General features: G+C 39.1%; 1 protein-coding gene across 1 annotated transcript in view; it reads left to right on the forward strand.

The window, feature by feature from the left end:
• The window catches only part of LOC131077555 (uncharacterized), a 164545-nt gene that overhangs the window by 14100 nt on the left and 130379 nt on the right, over nucleotides 1-20066 (forward strand). Inside the window, exons 2-4 of the mRNA XM_058015073.2 lie at nucleotides 7436-7838; nucleotides 7945-8122; nucleotides 8220-8359. Of these exons, the coding sequence (XP_057871056.1) occupies nucleotides 7436-7838; nucleotides 7945-8122; nucleotides 8220-8359 (721 nt within the window). The remainder of the gene's footprint in view (nucleotides 1-7435; nucleotides 7839-7944; nucleotides 8123-8219; nucleotides 8360-20066) is intronic.

Raw genomic sequence — 20066 nt, forward strand, 5'->3', positions numbered from 1 at the left:
AATGAATTGTTCCTTTTCCTTGAACTATCACTTGGATGAAGAAGAACATCCACTTCTCGAAGTAGAAGGCCTGAGGAGCTCCTGTAACTCGATTGAGTAAGGTTATCAAATCTCTGTACTCCTCCTGGAAGTCGATCCTATGTGGTGTGTTGGGAATCTTGCTCAGGCGAGGACGACTTTTGAGTAACCAATTCTTGTTGATGATGCTCAAGCAAGTATCTGGATCATCTTCGTACATGGATCTAGCTCCTTCCAAGCTTTTGTAAATCATATCTTTATGTTCTGGTAGATGAAGAGCTTCACTGATAGCCTCCTCTGAAAGATAAGCCAAAGTGTTTCCTTCCTTGGACACGATCGATCTTGACTGTGGGTCGTAATGGCGGGCACACTCGATCATCAGCTCATGGCACTGGACTGCTGGAGGGAACCCGGCCGCCTTGATAATGCCACTTTCAATTATTCTCCTTGCGACAGATGATGGCTTTCCAATATAAGGGACCTCTCGAAACTTCTTCACATTGAAGTTTCCCAAGTTGGTATCTCCAATGTTGCTCCACTTTGACACGATCTTGGTCTCCAATTCTTCATTCCTTTGGTCTTCCTTCATGAGGGCTGGACGACTGGTGGATGCTCCCGCCTTTGGGGTCGCCATCTTGTCACCTACACAACATTTCATAATGAGCAATATATTTTGCAATTTAAATATTTAGGAAACTTCATGATAAATCTTTGAATTATCATTTCCTAAATATAACTACGCCATTGGAAATTCAAAATTCAAAATTTCGACATTAACCAAGGAAGTCTCGCCATACCTCCACTTGAGAACTAAATCTAAGAAATAATGCAAAATGAAGCAAGTTCGCTAGGCAAAATGTGGATCGAAGTCTTCAAAATGTGCTTTCTTCAACAAAATGGTCTTCCTCTAGACTTCGCAAGCATTAACTTTACCACTTCTAGCCTTCAACGCCTTGAGGAAATTTCGCTCCACATCTAGCCTCCAACGAAATTCGCTCCTCTTAAATCAAACTTCGCACTCCTTCTTGGATGAGATTTCGCTCCTTTATCACTTCTTCAAAATCGCATTTGAACAAATGATTGAATGATGGATTAACATGCTTCAAAATACCTCTCTTATATAGGCGCTCATCCTTGCAATTCCCAATAGGCCGACTTGGAAAATAGGCCAAAAAAAAAAAATAAAATTTAATAAAAGAGAAGGCCGACCTTGCAAAAAAAACATTAAAATAATACCCCAAGCGCTCTCTTCTTTATTCAATTAATTTAAATGCCTTTGCAATAAAAAAAATTTTGATTTTTTAAAGGCTTAAATTAATTATTAAATGCCCATGCGTTCTTATTAAATGCCAATTTAATTAAAATATTTCAAAGTTTTAGCAAATTTAGCATTTAATGCAATTTAAAAAATATTGGCGCCTAAGTATGGGAAGAATAAGGGATATCAACAACATCGCTCTGGTCCCTTGGAGAGGGACAGGAGCGCTCATGCATTTTAGCCTTGTATTTCTCGCTTTTCACGTTCAAAGTCCCTTCCTGGACATCCAAAATAGCATTCTTGCTTGGCATTTTGAGTTTAATTTGTGCGACCTTTGGAAGGAGCTTGCTTTAAAACATTTTTCGCCCTGGTCCCTTGGTGAGGGACAGGAGCGATCTTACTTTTTGTCCTTGGACTTCATTTTCCAAATTGCCAATTCATGTTGTGAGGTAGGCAATGATCATTTTTGTTCGTCCCACGTATACCTAACTCGTTTCTCCAAGACAAAATGAGCTCTTCCAAGGATATTCGCCCTGGTCCTTCAGTGAAGGACAGGAGCGATGTTTTTGCTTTCGAGCTTAAAATTGTCGATTCTTGGAGTCAATTCCTTGTTCATTGTCCTTCGAAAGACCTTTTTGACTTTGCATAATCTCGCCTTGACGTGGTTTTGAAAAGGAATGATTGATTCTATAGAAGTCGCCCTGGTCCTCCAGTGAAGGACAGGAGCGATCTTTAGTCCATGGCACAAATCCTTAATCATATCAATATCTAATTATCTTCAAGGCGTAAAACGTCATTGCTTACTCCATTTTGAGTGTTGGAAACGAAAGTGGCATTTTAAGATTAGGCATACTTGAATATTTCGCTCTGGTCCCTTGGTGAGGGACAGGAGCGCCTTAGCCAATTTCATCAAGTTTTTGTGGCCTTTGCAACTTTGTTCTTCCTTGAAACATTCCAAATATCATCGCCATCATGTGCCTTGGCCTGGATTCGACCAAATTTGGAAGGGAAGACTTGATGATATGTTTTTCGCCCTGGTCCCTGGGAGAGGGACAGGAGCGCCTAGGCAATTTTGAGCTCACTTACGTTTTGCTATCTTTCCGAAATTATCTTCAATGGATTGATCACGCCTTCCTTCATTCATGTCAAACTTGAAACGCGCTTTACCTTGGCCAGAAACTTGTCTTGAGGGAAAATCGCTCTGGTCCCTTGGAGAGGGACAGGAGCTTCCTTTTAAAGATCGCTCTAGTCCCTGGGTGAGGGACAGGAGCGCCTATTGCAACTTGGGTTGATTTTCTCCTTCGTAAGCCACTCATATTCAACGAATAAAACATACCTCTCTTGACCTCCTCAAATCGCAAAATCACTTAAATTTTGTGAGGACAACGCAAATTAGGAACTCAAGCTTTGGTCCTTCAGTGAGGGATAGGAGCGCCCTTTGTAAATCCAAGCTTATCTGTCCTTTGTTAGGCTTCCGAACTATCTTCAACGGGCTAAAAATGCCTTCTTTCATTCGTTTCAATCACAAAACTTGCTTCGTCCTTGTAAGAAAATTGCACCTTTTAGAAAATCGCTTTGGACCTTCAGCAAGGGACAGGAGCGCCCTTTTGCAACTTGGTATATTTCCTTGCTTGTCGACTACTCAAATTATATTCAATGGACAAAACATGCCCTCCTTGATCTCTTCCAATCATAAAATTGTCCTGATCCTGCAAGGACAGTGCAAATTAGGAACTCAAGCTCCGGTCCATCAGTGAGGGACAGGAGCGCCTTTTGTCCTCAAGGTCAAATCTTTACAATTTTCATCTCAAATTTCCTTTGCTGGGGAAGACACCATCATTTTGCAAGCTATGAACAAGAGCCCAAATCCAAAAAATGTCCAAGAAGGTGTGCTTGAAGAAAATCGCTCTGGTCCCTTGGAGAGGGACAGGAGCGAACTTGTCTTTCTAGGCCAAATCTTCAACCTTTCATTGCCAACGACTAAGTCTGGATACTCCTTTATGCTCATTTCATCCTTCATTGCGTCCTTGATGCTTCAGTTCGATCAAATGAGGCCCAAAACGATCTAAGTGAGCCATTTCGCCTTGGTCTTTCAATGAAGGACAGGAGCGATTTGGTCTTAAACTCAAAAAAACTTGTCATTTTCGAGTCTTCAAAATCTTCAAAATCTTCATTTTACGTCCAATTGCATCCCTTGGCGGCCTTGCACAAAACAATTAAAACAAGTCAATAACCAAGATGCACCAAATATCATTTTCGCCCTGGTCCCTGAGAGAGGAACAGGAGCGATTTTGCCCTTATAAGCCAAAATATCAAAATTTAGGTCTTTAGATCACTCCATCATGCAGGGTCAGGTCATCTTCAAGGCCAGGAATTGGTTACCTTGCTTCCAAAAATTTGGTTAAAATTTGCCCAGACAAAATGTATAATTTAATCATTAAAATGCTAAGACCTAACTTGAATTTGCCCTCAAAATCCTGATTGGACCCATCCCGAGACATTCCTAACTTCCTGGCAGGCTCAACCTATTTCAAAATTGCGATCTCCGTGAGGATGCTTAATAATCTTTCAAAATTTGACTAGACTTCGGCTTGAAAATATCAAAAGGAAACTCCTAAGGCTTAACCCTAGTCCAGACGACTCACTCACTTACTCAAAACTCTAAAAGCAGAGAGAAGAACAAGCAAAACAAAAGCAAAAGAGGGGGTCCCCATTTTAATGGGGCGATGTGTGAAATGGTCACAACAGGCTGGCACAAATTTCAAGAAAAAATTTCCAGCTGACCCAGAAAAATCCGAAGACAACCCAGAAATCCTTGCGAAAAACCCAGAAGGAATTTGCTGTCGGAATTTGGATCCGCTGGCTCGAAAATTGAGGCACGAAAATCGAGGTACCCAGAAAAAACGGACAACTACCCAGATTAGGGTTCGAAAAACCCACCAAGAATCTGCAAGAAAAATTTATTTTCGATGGAAACTGAAGGTAGACGCCTTAATCGAAAAAAATCAAAGGGTCGTGGGAACCATGAAATTCCCAGAAAATTTGCAGACAAAAAATTTGGTATAGGAAAAAATCGGGAGTCGCACCACCAACCCTATAGACGTCCACATGGGTTTTAGAACCCACAAGAACTGTCTGCAAGTCGTGCACAGAGCCACGAACGCCGTCGAACAAAAAAAAAGCCGCTGTAAAAACGTGATGCAGAATGTGAGAAAAAAAATCGCGTCACCTGCACCCCGAATTGCTAGCAGATAGCACTGCAGAAGACCACGGGTCACGAAAAATCGCGACTGTACAAACCCACGAAGTAGTCACAGGAGCTAGGAAAAAAAAATGAAAAACCCTAAATGAGTTTTTATGATTAACTGGAATAATTTCAAAAATTTCCACTAATTGGAAATTAGAATTAAAAAATTTCCGAAAAAATTCTCCTAAAGCTCTGATACCATAAAACAGTGCGAGACACGCAATGGATTTCAAAGAATTTATTAATTAACAGAATGAGTAAGATGCTCATAAATAATACAAGAGTATTTACAAGAATAGCAAATTTCTAATAAGAAACTGCTGAGAAGATCGTAGACGATCTAACTAAAATAGAATATACACTATTGAGCATTAATACTAAAATTAACGTTATTTTAATATTCTAATACTATATATCTGTAGACTCTACAAGAGAATGTATTGAAGAATAATATGATGATTAATTCTCTCTAATAGAATGCTTGGGGCGAACCTACAGGCAAACCCAAACTTGGATGAACCTAGTTGGGTGCGGGGACCAAAACTGGCGAACCCGGTAACATAGATTAAATTACATGCATAATAAAGGAATTAAATTTAAAGGAAATATGGAACTGGAATTTAAATATAAGCAAACATAATGTGATAGAGAAGTTGCAAGTTTTCCATTGAGAAAGTCACTAGGCCACCTCTTTTTGCTTTACTACAAGTATTGCTTACAATAGTACAATGGTCAATAACAGAACCGTATCTTTTCTCAAATCCCTTCTATTCTCTTGCTACACCCATTGTACAGAGATGGAATGGATCCACATTGAACAAACTTGCAAACTTCCTCCCAACAATTTTTTTATGTAGTTGCCTAGTTTTTTTGGCTCCCTCACATCCATCGCGTTACTGACATTTGAGCATACGAACCCTCGTGCTACTTTCTCATAATTATTATACTAAAACATTGTCAAATGGGACTAACTAATGATTCATTATAGATCACACCTGCTTTTGGTCCCACGAAGGCCGAGTATGGAGGAAAACAAGGCATATGCCTTTCACCATAACCTGTGTGGATTCTTCCTCTTCATTCTTTGAACTTGAGGTCACTTGATGTTGGCTTGCAACTATCATTCTTTTTTTCTTATCCTCAGCCGAACCATGGGATTTTTCCTTATGTGTATTCTATTGACAATGAATATATGCCCATCTTTGGTAAATTGAAGTTGGTTCCTTCTCATGAAGATGGCATCTCTTATATCACAGATAAGTATTTCCAAACATAACATCATTTATGTCCAATGGTGCAACAGCACCCTGATGATTTTGTAAATGTACTTCGCTCAAGTAGCAAACTTGATTTTGCACTGCTTAGTGTTTTGCATATTTGCACCCTTATTTAGCCAGACCAATGGTTATAGGTCAGGGTATTTATATGCTTCCACTCCATGCCCATGCACCAATTCTTGGTGACAAAAATTATTCCAGGAATCCAAATTAGAAACTGGATTTACTTTATTGTACACTTGAATCTTAATGTTGAGGGACTTTGTCCTCTCCATTTCAATCTGTGGTGTTTTATGTGTGATTGCTGTCTTCTCTGATGACAATCACGTCACTTTGTCATCCAAATTGGAATTGTTCTTTGACTCTAATTTTCTCCCACATTTTACAATGACACTTTGGCCCCAAATTGAAATGTAACTTCCAGCAGTTCCCATCCAAATGAGCAGTTAATTCCATATCACAATGTGTACAATACACATTTGTCTCAAGCCTTTTGTCGCACCTATATTCTGAATTCATTTGTATGTCTTGCAAGCCTTGTTGTTTCTCTTGGTGGTAATATTGCTATTTGAGTGTCTTTCTTATCTGCAAACTAGAAATTGATTTGTTCTTTCTTTGACTTTATATATGCTAAAGTCCTCTAGTTGCTTCAATTAACCGTTCAAAATTTTAGCATCACATACCTCTTCACACAATTGTATATCAACCTTGAATGATGGTTTTGGTGCTACCAACCTTTCCATCCTATTGGTCATTCCCTTCACCTTCCATGCATCTTTGTGATGGCTTTTGTCAACCTATCAATTTAATTGTTGATGTTTGTAACTTTTTGCTTCCTCAAATTGAGTACCATTAATGAAATTTAGCTCAATATTAGGATTCTTTGTCTTCTAAAGACAAATAAATGTTTTAATAGCTAAATTGAGAATGTATGAAAATGAAGGAGCAGTAAAATGATTCCTTTGTGTATAATATCATTTAAGCTATGGAGATAGTGTACATTATGTTATAAATTTATGGTGATCAAATTCTCTCTTGAGCTATCACCTGTGTATCCTTATAAGACATTTTAGTTGTTGGTGGACATTGCCTTACTTATTGGCTAATGCACTGGATTTGTCCACAATGGTTTCCTCTATATTTTATATTGAGCCTCTTATCTTGTGTTGATGCTTCTTACTTCTTCAACACCACATTTAACAAATAGAGTTCTAGTGAGCTTTCTGTTTTTTCTTATCATATCATGGGGGCTCTAATAAGAGTTTTCTTTAAGAAGCATTTATTTATTTTACTACATACAAGTCTCTTTTGAAATGGAAATAACTATGTTCAGGTTGGTTAGTAGGAATTTCAATAGAAAGCGATTTTTCATAGCTGTCAGTATACTGAGGTCTGCCGATGTTCACAGTAAAACAACTTATTGATTGCAGGTGCCTAAATCTATCTCTAGAAGAATTTTTTTTTACGAAACATAAGATGAGAGTTAAGATAATGAGACCACAATGTGTGTTTGTTCTGTGTTCCACATAGTTATTGGACAGAGTCAGATGAGTTCAGTTTTAGAAATTTGTTTGCAGATTTAATGTTATGTTTTGGTTGGTGATTGCTGACTGATTTGTCTTTGTATCGTGGCAGTGACAAGTAATTTGGTCTGGTTAAATGTTCCAATATCATTCATCATTATTGTATTATTTCGATACCTCTCCCTTGAGCTGGAAATTCGTAGGAGGACTCCATTGATTTCTCAACCGTCATATCTTTCTCATCTCAAACAGAGGCAGTTGTCTCCTCATGATCCACTTCTCTTTCCTGCACGGGTCTCTATGAGGTGGAAGAGGAAGATTGACTCACCAGTTGTTCAAGCAGCAGTGGATGATTTTACCCAGAAGATTGTGCAAGAGTTTGTCACAGATCTGTGGTATTCTTCAATTACTCCTGACCATGAGGTTCCAGAGCAGATCAAATTTCTTATAAATGATGTATTTGGGGAGATATCCCAGAGGATTAAACGTATCAATCTGATTGATTTACTGACCAGGTGACCCTTTATTATTTTTTGTAGATTCCACTCTCTTCATTATATTCTAGTCTAGGTAGGAGAAATTGACAATTTATTGAAATTTTATATTACCTTCCATATTTAGGGACATGGTGGATTTGATTGGGAGTCATATAGAACTCTTTAGGAAAAATCAAGCTTCCATTGGAAGAGATGTTATGCGTACTCTCTCATCTGAAGAAAGGGATGAAAGATTGAAACAATGTTTATCGGCTACAAAGGAATTGCACCCTGCTTTAGTCTCTCCAGAGAATGAGTACAAGGTAAGAGGAGGAAAGTTTTATCCACTGGTTTTGATTTAGATTTTACATTTATTTTTCTTACAATCGAATCTGATTTTGTTGCAATGTACTTCTTCAGGTTCTTAGGCAGTTAATGGCCGGAGTAGTGGCAATTGTCTTAAGACCTCAGGAAGCTCAGTGTCCTCTTGTTCGATGCCTTGCCCGAGAACTTCTAGCATGTGCTGTTATGCAGCCAGTTATGAATTTTGCAAGCCCAGGGTTAGCTTCGGATAATCTGTCACTTGTATGTTGCTTTTGTGATGTGAAAATACAAAGTTCTGTTGATTATCTTAAAATCTATTGAGTATCATATTTTAGATTTGGTTTGGTGGTTGCCGCATTTTGTGTTTTTTAGTCTCTCTTTCTTCATTTCCCAAAACCATAACTTCTTAAATGCCATGTCAGTGTATTCTTTGTGATCTTTTATTAGTTTCTGTAGTTTAGAATTAGTGTATTTTATTTTTTTAACATTCTCAGGTTTGTGAAGGTAATAGAACCTTCTCTTGAAGGTTTTGAGAGCGACAGCATTAAAGATTGTTGATAAGAGTTATATAGCTTGGAGTTGTCAAGGTTTTCTTTATATCTAGTTTTTAACCGATATCTTAATTATACTCTTTTCTATGCTGCCTCTTATTGCACTGGTTATTTTCAATCTCCAGTTATTTGTGCGGTACAACCCAAAGATGAGATGTTTATGCTATTTAAAAGAAAAAAGTATTCATGTGCATATGGAGAAAGAGATCATGTTGTCTTATACATGCCCTGATATGTTTTCTAAGAAAAGTCTGTTATGCCAATGGTAGCAGCAAATGATTGGATGAGATTAGTTTGTCGTAATGAGATGAACAACCATTTGTTCAGTCTAGCTGAACTGTCTATATGGCTTGAGAAATGATTGTTTGGTTAGATACTATTGAAGCTTTGTCATTTGCTTTCCTTATTCTGATCAAGCCACCAGTCTACTATGCTACACATGGAGAAATTTTTGCAGATTTCAACTTGCATCTGTAATAACTTCACTAAGTTGATTTTATGCTAAGAGCCATAAAAATTGTATTGCATAGGCAGTTTTGCCCATCCACTGATCTCATTGCCTGCATTTTTCAATAGATGTCAATCTGACTACCTTGCTTCCATGCTCCATAAACATAGGCGAACTTCATGAAATGACAAATGGGTTTGAAGAGGTGAGTTTGGTTTGATAGAAATGTTTGCACAGTTTGTGTTTTAATGGGGTGTTTGTTTGCCCCTATGTCTTGTAACCAATCATTATTAGTTTTTATGAGACATGAAAATTAGTCTGCTTTTTCTCATTGAGAACTCTGTTATGAAATTTCTAAATAAGAATTTTTAAAGAGAGGAGTGTGGAGCTTTGTTTCCGAGATTGAGAAGCCAAATCAGGAAAATTGCAGAACACAATTTCATGGTTATCAGTGAACGTGAAAGAAGCAGCTTTTGCAAGCACATGATAGTATCTAGGAAATTGACAAGCAAGCAAGAAATAAATTACATTAATGTCAACTGGTGATTAAAAAATAGGTGAGTGAGACTGAAAAAAAGGTTAGTCACATTAGAAATTATTAGAGCAAGGAGAATAACTAAACACAAAGCACTTCAAGAAAAGGATTCCTGAATCAGTAAAACCCGAAACAGTGAAAAGATAAGTATGAACACAAATAGCTCTGTGAGGGGAAGTCCTCAAGGAAACATGCGAATGAAAGCAAGAAATTAGGGTAAGAAACCAACAACGTCACATGTCTGCAGCATTGTTTGGGTCAGGAGAATGAGCAACATCATCATCCATCACTGTGAAAGTGCTTTTGCAGGATCCAATCACGCTCATAGGAATATGTCCACAATTAAGGGGCTTATGCTGAACAATCTTAAGAAGGAAGAAAAAGAAAGAAATTATATTAATGTGCACAAGTGACCAAAATAGGTTAATGGGTCTTGGAGAAGGAACAAGATTCTATAACAAGAGGGAGCCAAAAAAGAGGCTCCAAAGAAGCTACAAAATAAAAGAGGCTCCAAAGCAAAACAAAACATAAATGTAATTTGATGAACAAGAGAACCCTGGTCTTGTTAGATGGGAAAGAACCCATGAGACTAAGAAATCTTGAACTAGTCTACAAATAGTCCAATAATCCAAGAGAGGACTCATTGCCAAAATGATACAACCAAGGATGTTAGAATGCTTAGTGAACTAGGCATTATCTCTATCACTAGAAGAGAATCCTATACCCTCACCAATTGCAATGAAGGTGGTGATACAAGCTTTGATGGTGTCCTTTTTAAATGACTAGGGTAAAGAGAACTCACTTGGATGGCTTGGGGGAGGTTGCAAGGGTATTATATAGAAAGTTTGTTTGAACCTCTCCTAACATCCATGTTTGAAGACCTTCCCACATCGAAGACATTGTTGGAGGTGGGAAAGGCATTGTTGGATGTGGTAAAGACATCAGTGTCAAGTGCTTGAATATGAGATCTCAATTGTTATTTAGATTCAACAATGTGGTGCCTTGGGTGAGAGAGGTGGGGTACTCTAGTATAAGTGCATGCAAAGGTAGTGTGTGTAGAAGTATTCCATTTCCTTGATTTGTCATCAACTGTGTGAAAATTTGTGCTTTCTCAAGGGCATTGAATGCCACCTATACCTGCACTAGGTCAAAATAATGAGGTGATCAACTTGGTGGCTATAGTGGCCCCTTGGAGAGTCTTGTGCTTGAGGGTGATAAAATTCTTAAAGAAAAGAGCCAAGCTTTGATTTAGGTAGCAAAAGAAAGTTGATAGTGAGCTTCTGGAGTCCCTATACAAGCAATGGTATCTCTCCTCATATCTTATACTATATGTGGCAATTGAAAAAATTGGTAGATATTGTGTTCACATGAAATGTGATGGTTTTACTCAATTCAAAGCTAGTGGGAAGTGGAACATACTCTTAGTTGCTCGAGGGGGATCCTTAACCCATGTGGCTAATGCTATTAGAATTAGTTAGGTCGAATGGTGATGCCATCCATGATTTGCATGAAATGATTGTTGTAGAAAGTGAGTTTGGGGTTGAGAGCCAAAGGAGGATAGGTCCAAGTGAACTAGAAATGTTGCTGGTAGAGATCATTGTTGATAGCTCAAATGATAGCCACCTTTGAGGAAGGCGAAAGGCAGGGAGGGGGTGTCTAAGGAATAATTTAAAGGAGGGAGCTGATCGATAAACATGTTGATGGATTAAAAGAGTGAATTTACCTTAACAACATTGTTGACATCTAGCTTTAGCAAAAGAGCAATCCTTTCAAATGAATACAAAGCTCAGTAGTGGTATGATGTATCTCATTTGCCTAGAAGCGTAATCACCAAAGGCTCAAACCTATCAGTGTGGAAAATGAGCTTGAGAAGACACTAGAATTGTAGGGGATGTGCACAAAGCTGGCTCGGACACACAATGGGGCTTTTTGCTGCATCAAATCAAATGTTGCTCATGAGGGTTTGGATCCTCCCAATTTGGTCCAAGGTAAGCTATCTGCAAGCTGGAACCCCAAGCCTCAAAACCATAAAAACTATGGATCTAATGACTACATCAAAGAGGTGCATCTTACAAGGGATATCTTGTAAATGCATTTGGAGACATTGTTGCTTTAGGAAAAGAGATGCATAAACCTTGCAAAGGTGTGATTAGGATGTAGGCCTTAGGTTGAAGGGATGCCTAAGAAACTAAAAGCTCAAGTAGATATAGGACATTCTGATCTCAATTATCCCCCCTTTATAAAGAGAGTTGGAAATTGGAAAGTTTGTCCTTGTTAGTGTTGATCATAACTTTAGTTTTACCAAGGTTCATTGTTATCTCCTCAAGCTTGCAATTTCAAGTTAGAGCATCATGTTGTCTTTGCAAGCTCTTGGGGGAGAGAGTGTGGAGTATGACATCACTGACAAAGAGATGTATAACAATCAAGAAATGAGAGCATGTCAAAAGGATGTTTCGCTATGATTAGATGTTTCATACATGATGAGCTTTATAAATTGAGTGTTTTGTCCCCCTTTTGCTGATGCTAGTTAAGGATGACAGTGAAATTTATTGAGAAGAATATTGAATTCTATTGAAGTATTCAAAGTCCAGCATATCATAAAATTGAATGACTTCATTCATTCTTGTGGAGTATGGTCAAGCCAAAGAAACGGGACTCGGACTCGGCAACGCTGAATCGGACTCGGGCTTGGGACTCGGAGTTAGACTCGACTGGACTCGGGAAAGTGAAAAACTCAAGAAATTTAGAGATTTTTAAAGATTTAAAACTTGTTTCATGCACCCTTTATTGAATACACCTTAAAGATACAATAACATCATCAAACTCGACTCATTTGATTACATACACAAGTATACATCAATCACATAAGCATAAACGCAAATTGTAGCTGAAGGAAATAACAAACATAAATATATAAATATTGTCAAATGTATACAATATTACAAAACTCATGGAATAAAAAATCCATGTCATCATATGATCATCATCAAATGTTCCACACAAATACCAAAGGTAAATACAACTACAAGCCTATTGTTGATTTTGTGTTGATTATAATTAGGGAATAGTGGATTCCAATTGCCTTGGGCAACATTGGAATCCGCTCAAGGGGGCCAGCCCCTTCCCAACGTGTAGGGCTGGGCCCTATACCCCACGGCATCTAAAGAAGACCCCATGCTGCATCTCCACGCCACATACATACAAGCTAACACGCCAACGTAGGGCCAACCCTATCCTTATGCATTTCGGTTAATAAATTAAAGGACTTTAATTTATAAAGGCAAGCTGACATGATTAAGACTACTACTCCACATATAAATAAACACAAACTTCACATCATTAATTATTCATTTAGTTTTTCCATGCGAAATATATGTGCCTGCCTAATGCGAACTTAAAGGAGCAACATTGTATCTGCCATTACAGCGAATTACCTCTGCCATTAAAGCGAACTTCATCTGCTAGTTAAGGTGCGAAATTCATCAATGTGGAGAGTGAACTGAGTGCTAAGGCTGCAGTCCATAAAAGAGCAGACTTCATATGCAAATATTGCAGATCTAGGGTTTGGACCTGATTGCTGTTAAAGGGGGCAGATGTGACAATTTGATGCTTATGAAAGTGCAGTCTTGTGGAAGACATTATCAGTCCTAAGTACAATCATCTTCAACTACTTGAGATAAGTGTTGTAACCTTCATATGCATTCAATCCATAATTAGATCTGAGGATCTTTTCTGGCTGGGTTTTTCCTCCTAGGAGGTTTTCCCAGGGTAATTGTGTCTTGTACTTATTTTGCTCTTTTCTTGGTTATGCTTAAATCTGGAAAACTATAACCTATTCATTTAATCAATTTAGTTAGTAATTAAATTCTGATTTTCTGAGTTTACATTAATCTAAAAGTGTCTATGGCTCAGAGGAGCGTGCACCCTCTCGCCCTGGCCCCCTGCGAAGGCGTTTAAGGTAGGTCTTGGATGATTTAGCGGTCATAGTCGCTCCCTGTGACACCATGCCATGCTCACCAACATCAGGAACAGCTGTGTCACTCTCAGTATTTCCTGTCTCTGCTTGTGCTCTCTGCTCCTCTGCCATGGCTACAGCCTCAGCCTCTATATCTACATGGTCGATCCAATCAGTGTCATCATCACTAAAGACAACCGCAGGAATCTTAGGATCTGTCTGACTCTCATTGGCCCACTTTGCTTCAAGATCAACCTCATCTAGAATGATAGGAGAGATGTCAACTAATGCATTCTTTCTCATTCTCAGGTGGAGGTTGTAGTGAACAAAGACGAGATCATTCATCTTCTCCACAGATTATCTATTGCGCCCCTTGGAGTGTATGTGCTCAAACATACTCTAATTGCGCTCACAACCTGATGCGTTGCATGGTTGGCTCAAGATGTGAATGGCCAACTTCTGAATATTTGGTGTCGTTGGGCCAAAAAAGCTCCACCAATGATCTGAGTTTGAAATGAGAAAAATAAATAAAATCAATCTCACTCATGAACTCATTTAACAAGTTACAATATACAATAAAATTAAAATTAAGCCTTACAATTTATTTTTACCTGGCATCATAGTTGTCCTACTGTCTTTGGCGACAAGACGAGAGGTGGTCTCCTCTTGTGCATCTGAGAACAACTGTAGTTCTCGAATAAGCTCTATCTGAGTAGTACCAGTAGGTCCCATCATCTCCATGATTGAGTATAGCCCATTAAGGACCTCCACATCAGCCTTGAAAGAAGGGATAAAACAAAATGCCGGATTCAAATTATAGGCTGCTGCATGGATGGGCCTATGAAGCTGATGATGCCATGTCCTATCAATGATCTCCCAAATGGGACTATACTTGCTCTCATCTCCTCCATAGACGAATTTGATGCCCTCCTTTGCCCTATCCATGCCCTCATATATATAGCCCATTGTGGGCTTTTCTCCATCCACAACTCGCAACAAAACCACCAAGGGCTTAACAAACTGCAAAATTGAAAATATTGTGTAATTTAAAAAAATGAGCAAATAAGAGAATATTAGAATATTTAATTATATTTTAGTCACCTATATTTAGTTCCTTGTTTAATGGTCATTTAGCTTTTTAGTTAATTAGCTTTTAAGCTTTATTTAGCATTTAGCTTTTTCTTTTAAGTTAATTAGCTTTTAGCTCTTTAATCTTTTACTTTAACGTTATGTTCTAATTATAGAACATCGTCTTGTAACCTCTATATATACGTGTGTATATCTTTCAATGTAATCATCCGATTATTGAATCATTCATTCAATTTATTTTTCATGGTATCAGAGCATGGAAATTAAAAATTTCGAAAATTTTTGTTATTAAATTTTTTTCGAAGTTTTTATTGAAGATATTTTTTTTAAAACTGTTTTTTAAAAAAAAACAGCAGATATTTTTCTCTTCCTGGGCAGTTTTTTTTGCAGGTTGCAAATTTTCCTAGGGTTTCTGCAATTTTCGACTAGGGTTTTGACCCTTTAGTTCAAGTTGAAATTTTATTTTAGTTGCAGATTCTTGGTGGGTTTTTCGAGGCCTCAATTGGGTTGTCGTTAGATTTTTTTGGGTGCATCGTTTTTCGTGCCTCAATTTTTGAGCCATCGGATCTACATTCTGTTTTCAGATTCTTAGTGGGTTTTTTGAGAGTTTTTTTGGGTTGGTCTCAGATTTTTTTGGGTGCCTTGTTTTCTGTGCCTCATTTTTTGTGCCAGCAAATTTGCCTTGGAATTGAAAACCAGTTCACAATTTTTGCTATTTTTGTGGATGTTGGGATTTTTGCTGTTTTTTTGGCACCATTTATGCTATATTTTAAGTGTGCAGAAAATTTTAATTTTTGGGTTTCTTCCAAACCTCGAAATTCGTGCCTTAGAATTCATGCCAGAATTCTCCTATAGGGTTTCAGTTTTTTCAACAGCTGTTTCTATTCTGATTTTTTTAAAAATCAGATTTTTTGTCTCTTGCTTTCACTTAGTTGACCTCAATCAACCTCGATTTCCGTGATGGCATCATTAACCAACATCATGTTGGAACACAGTCAGAAGTTCAACGGCCGCAACTACAACACCTGGAAACAGGGTAAGCTTACCATCTTTGAGTATCGTTGCCTTGATCCGCTTGTTTTGGGCAAGGAATCTCGTCCTAGAACAACAGGTGATGATCAAGACAAACATGATGTGAAGAATCGAGAGGCTGTTATGCTTATCAAACTCTCCATCACAGATGATCAACTCCCACAGGTGCCTTCAGGTAAAACAGCAAAAGAGATCTGGGATCTTTTGAAGGATCTTCATGAAACGTCCGACAAGAGCCGAGCTTTCTTTCTGAAGAATATGTTGTTTTCTATCATGATGGATGAGAAGTCATCTATCCAGGCACATCTTATGAAGATCAAGGACATCCGTGATCAGTTAGAAGCTATAGGCCGAACCATGGTGGAAGAGGATATGGTAGTGATCACGCTGAAAAGCCTTCCCAGATCCTACGAGCATTTCATTGATATGCTCAATATCTCCTCTGCTAGTGTTGATTGGAAGTTTCCTGATCTTTGCAACAAGCTGCTACAACAGGATCGATGGAAGCAACAGTTTGGAAGCAGCGCTAGTTCATCCACTGAACAGGTTTTCACAGCCTCAGCTTCGCATAAGTACAAGGGTAAAGCTTCGTCCTTCCAGTAGAAAGGACAAGGTCAAGGTCAACCTCAACAGTCTTCCAAAAAGAAGAGCTTACAGTGTTCCTACCGTCATATATATGGCCATTTGGTGAAAGATTGCTGGAAATTGATAGCATCCCAGCAATCCAAACAGGGAGGGTCCAAGCAGAAAGCCAATTCTGCCACGCATCCTGATCAGAAGGAATCTGCCTTCTATGCGTTCATGGCCCAAACCTCCTCTAATGATGTTCAATCATCAGCATGGTACATTGACTCTGGAGCCTCTTGACATTTCACACATCGTCGGGATTGGTTTACAGAGTACATGCCTTTCACTGATTCAGTGATCTTTCGTGGAGGCGAATAGTATACTGATGTCGGCAAGGGCAACGTTCAGATTTCATCTGGTGGGAGGGATTTAATATTCCTCAATGTATACTTTGTACCTGGTATGGAGCTCAATCTACTGTCAGTCAGTCAGATTAAGCAGCATGCACCACAGTTGGATGTCGCCTTTGGGTTGCACAAGTGCAGCATTGTTGATAGGGAGACTTGCACTACAGTTGAAGTTGGTATTGAGGATCATGGTCTTTATAGACTTGTTGATTCTACTGGTTCTCAGGAGCTCGCCATGGCAGCTAGGAGTACTTCCATCAGCACTCTTTGGCATCAACAATATGGGCATCTCAATGTCCACTATCTCTCTCAGTTGGTTCGAGAGGATCTAGTTGTAGGATTACCTGAGATTCAAACTCAAAATTATGGAGTTTGCGGAGCGTGTCAAGCTGGAAAGCAGCATAGCACTCCGTTTTCAGATGGAGATGCATGGAGAGCATCCAAGGTCTTGCAACTCGTTCATGCAGACATTTGTGGTCCCATGAACACTCCATCAGTCACTGGATGCAGGTATTTTCTATTATTTATTGATGATTTCAGTAGATGCATGTGGGTTTATTTCCTTAAGCAGAAATTAGAGGTGTTCACCATGCTTCAAACGTTTAAGGCCTTAGTGGAAAAAGAGTCTAGTTGTTAGATAGTCACTCTTTGGTCCAACAATGGAGGGGAATTTTGTTCTACAGAGTTCACCAACTTTTGTGCATCACATGGCATTAAGCATCAACTTACCACACCTTACACCCCACAACAGAACGGTGTTGTTGAGCGCAAGAACCGTACAATCACTGAGATGGCTCGGTCTATGTTGGAGCATAGAAATGTTCCAAAACACTTTTGGGCGGAAGCGGTCTTCACTGCAGTCTACCTTCTGAACCGGTCTCCCACAAAGGCCGTTAAGAAGATGACTCTAGAGGAAGCTTGGTCTGGCAGGAAGCCCAAAATCAGTCATTTGAAAGTTTTTGGCTCTACAACTTATGTTTGGATTCCAGATGCCACGCACACCAAACTGGATCCAAAGAGTCAGAAATTGATGTTCATCGGCTATAGTGACAACCACAAGGCATATCGGCTGGTTGATATAGACACTAATCACCTCATATTCAGTCGAGATGTAGTATTTGATGAAGAAAGAGGGCCTTTTCAGCCTTCCTCTCCTGATTTGAGCACTGCAAATCACCCTCCAAAGGCTGTAAGTATGGGTGTTCGTCTTCCCTTAGCTCCACCCGATGGGAGGGATTTAGTTGACTCTGAAGTTGTGGGGTCTCCCAGGCATGACATTGTACCCCCTGACTTTCCTCAGGATCTTCTCGATCCACATCTAGAGGAGCTTGCTCCAGATATTCCAGGTAATCTTCTTCATCCTGCAGCAGATGTTGGTACTTCTACTCTGCGGCCTAAGTGGTGGGCCAAGACCAGTGGTGATCTTCATGATGATGAGCCATTGAGGGTAGATCAGTTAGAGGTAAGAGCCAGCAACACACAGTTAATTTTGCTCTTATGGCCAACATTCACGGTATTTATGAGCCTCAAACATATAGAGGCTAAAGGTGTACCTGAATGGGAAAAGGCTATGGCAGTGGAGCAACATAGTCTTCTGAAAAACAACACTTGGGTATTGTCCGATCTTCCTCCAAGAAAGAAGCCCATTGGCTGCAAATGGGTGTTTAAAGTCAAGTATAAAGCTGATGGGAGCCTTGATAAGTACAAGGCTCGGTTGGTGGCAAAAGGGTTTTCACAGAAGGAGGGCATCGACTATGAGGAGACATTTGCTCCCACAGCCAAGATGAGTACCATTAGGCTTGTTCTCGCTCTCTCAGCTCAATTTGGATGGAAAGTCCATCAAATGGACGTCAAGAGTGCCTTTCTCAATGGTGATTTGTAGGAAGAAGTCTACATGACGTAGCCTCCAGGTTTCAAGGTTGCCAGTAAGGAACACCAGGTATGTAGACTAGTCAAAGCACTCTATGGCCTCAAACAGGCTCCTCGTGCATGGTACATCAAAATTGATAAGTACTTGATTGATCAAGGCTTTCAGAGGGGTCCTTCAGATCCCAATTTGTATGTCAAACATATTAGTGATGATATTCTATTTCTAGTAGTCTATGTTGATGATCTCATCATTACTGGCAATGCAGCACATCTGATCATGTAGGTCAAACAAAATTTGTGTCAGCATTTTGATATGACAGATTTGGGACTTCTCCATTATTGTCTCAGTGTAGAAGTTTGGCAGACTGATAGCCACATATTCATTTCTTAGTCAAAGTATGCCAAGAGCCTACTAAATAAGTTTCGAATGCAAGATTGTAAACTTGCATCTACACCTATGGAGATAGGGCTCAAATTATCAGCCAAATCAGATTCACCTGTAGTGGATGAGTCTTCATTCAAGCAACTAGTGGGCAGCCTCATCTATCTCACCGCCACTAGACCTGACATCAGTTATGCTGTGAGCTATATTTCTCGCTTCATGGCAGCCCCAAAAGTTGAACATTGGGTTGCAGCGAAGCGTGTGCTTAGATATGTGAAGGGCACTCCTGATTTTGGCATTCTGTACAATAGAAGCAAAGATCCTAGGCTGGTTGGTTTTACAGACTCAGATTGGGCAGGTTGTGTTGATGACAGAAAGTCAACTTCTGGGCATGTTTTCAGCTTGGGTACAGGTGTAGTCACATGGACCAGCAAGAAGCAACAGGCAATAGCTCTTTCCTCAACCGAAGCAGAGTATCGGGGAATTGTTAAGGCAACATGTGAGGCAATTTGGCTACGTAGGATGCTTGCAGACATGCAAATGTCTCAACCAGGACCTACTCCCTTGTTTTGTGATAATCAAGGGGTTCTAAAATTAGCCAAAAATCCAGTCTTCCATGAGCGGACAAAGCATGTGGAGCTTCATTGTCATTTCATCCGCCAGCATTTTAAAGATGGATCAGTGATACTGCAGTACATTCCCACAGAAGATCAGACTGCAGATAACCTCACCAAGTCCTTGAGCCCGACAAAGTTTCTCAAATTTAGAGTGCAGCTTGGTGTGATAGATAGCATGATCATTAAGGGAGTGTATTAGAATATTTAATTATATTTTAGTCACCTATATTTAGTTCCTTGTTTAATGGTCATTTAGCTTTTTAGTTAATTAGCTTTTAAGCTTTATTTAGCATTTAGCTTTTTCTTTCTAGTTAATTCGCTTTTAAGCTTTATTTAGCATTTAGCTTTTTCTTTTTAGTTAATTAGCTTTTAAGCTTAATTTAGCTTTTAGCTCTTTAATCTTTTACTTTAACGTTATGTTCTAATTATAGAACATCGTCTTGTAACCTCTATATATACGTGTGTATATCTTTCAATGTAATCATCCAATT

The sequence above is a fragment of the Cryptomeria japonica genome, chromosome 6 (assembly GCF_030272615.1).
Source record: "Cryptomeria japonica chromosome 6, Sugi_1.0, whole genome shotgun sequence".
Lineage (NCBI taxonomy): Eukaryota > Viridiplantae > Streptophyta > Pinopsida > Cupressales > Cupressaceae > Cryptomeria > Cryptomeria japonica.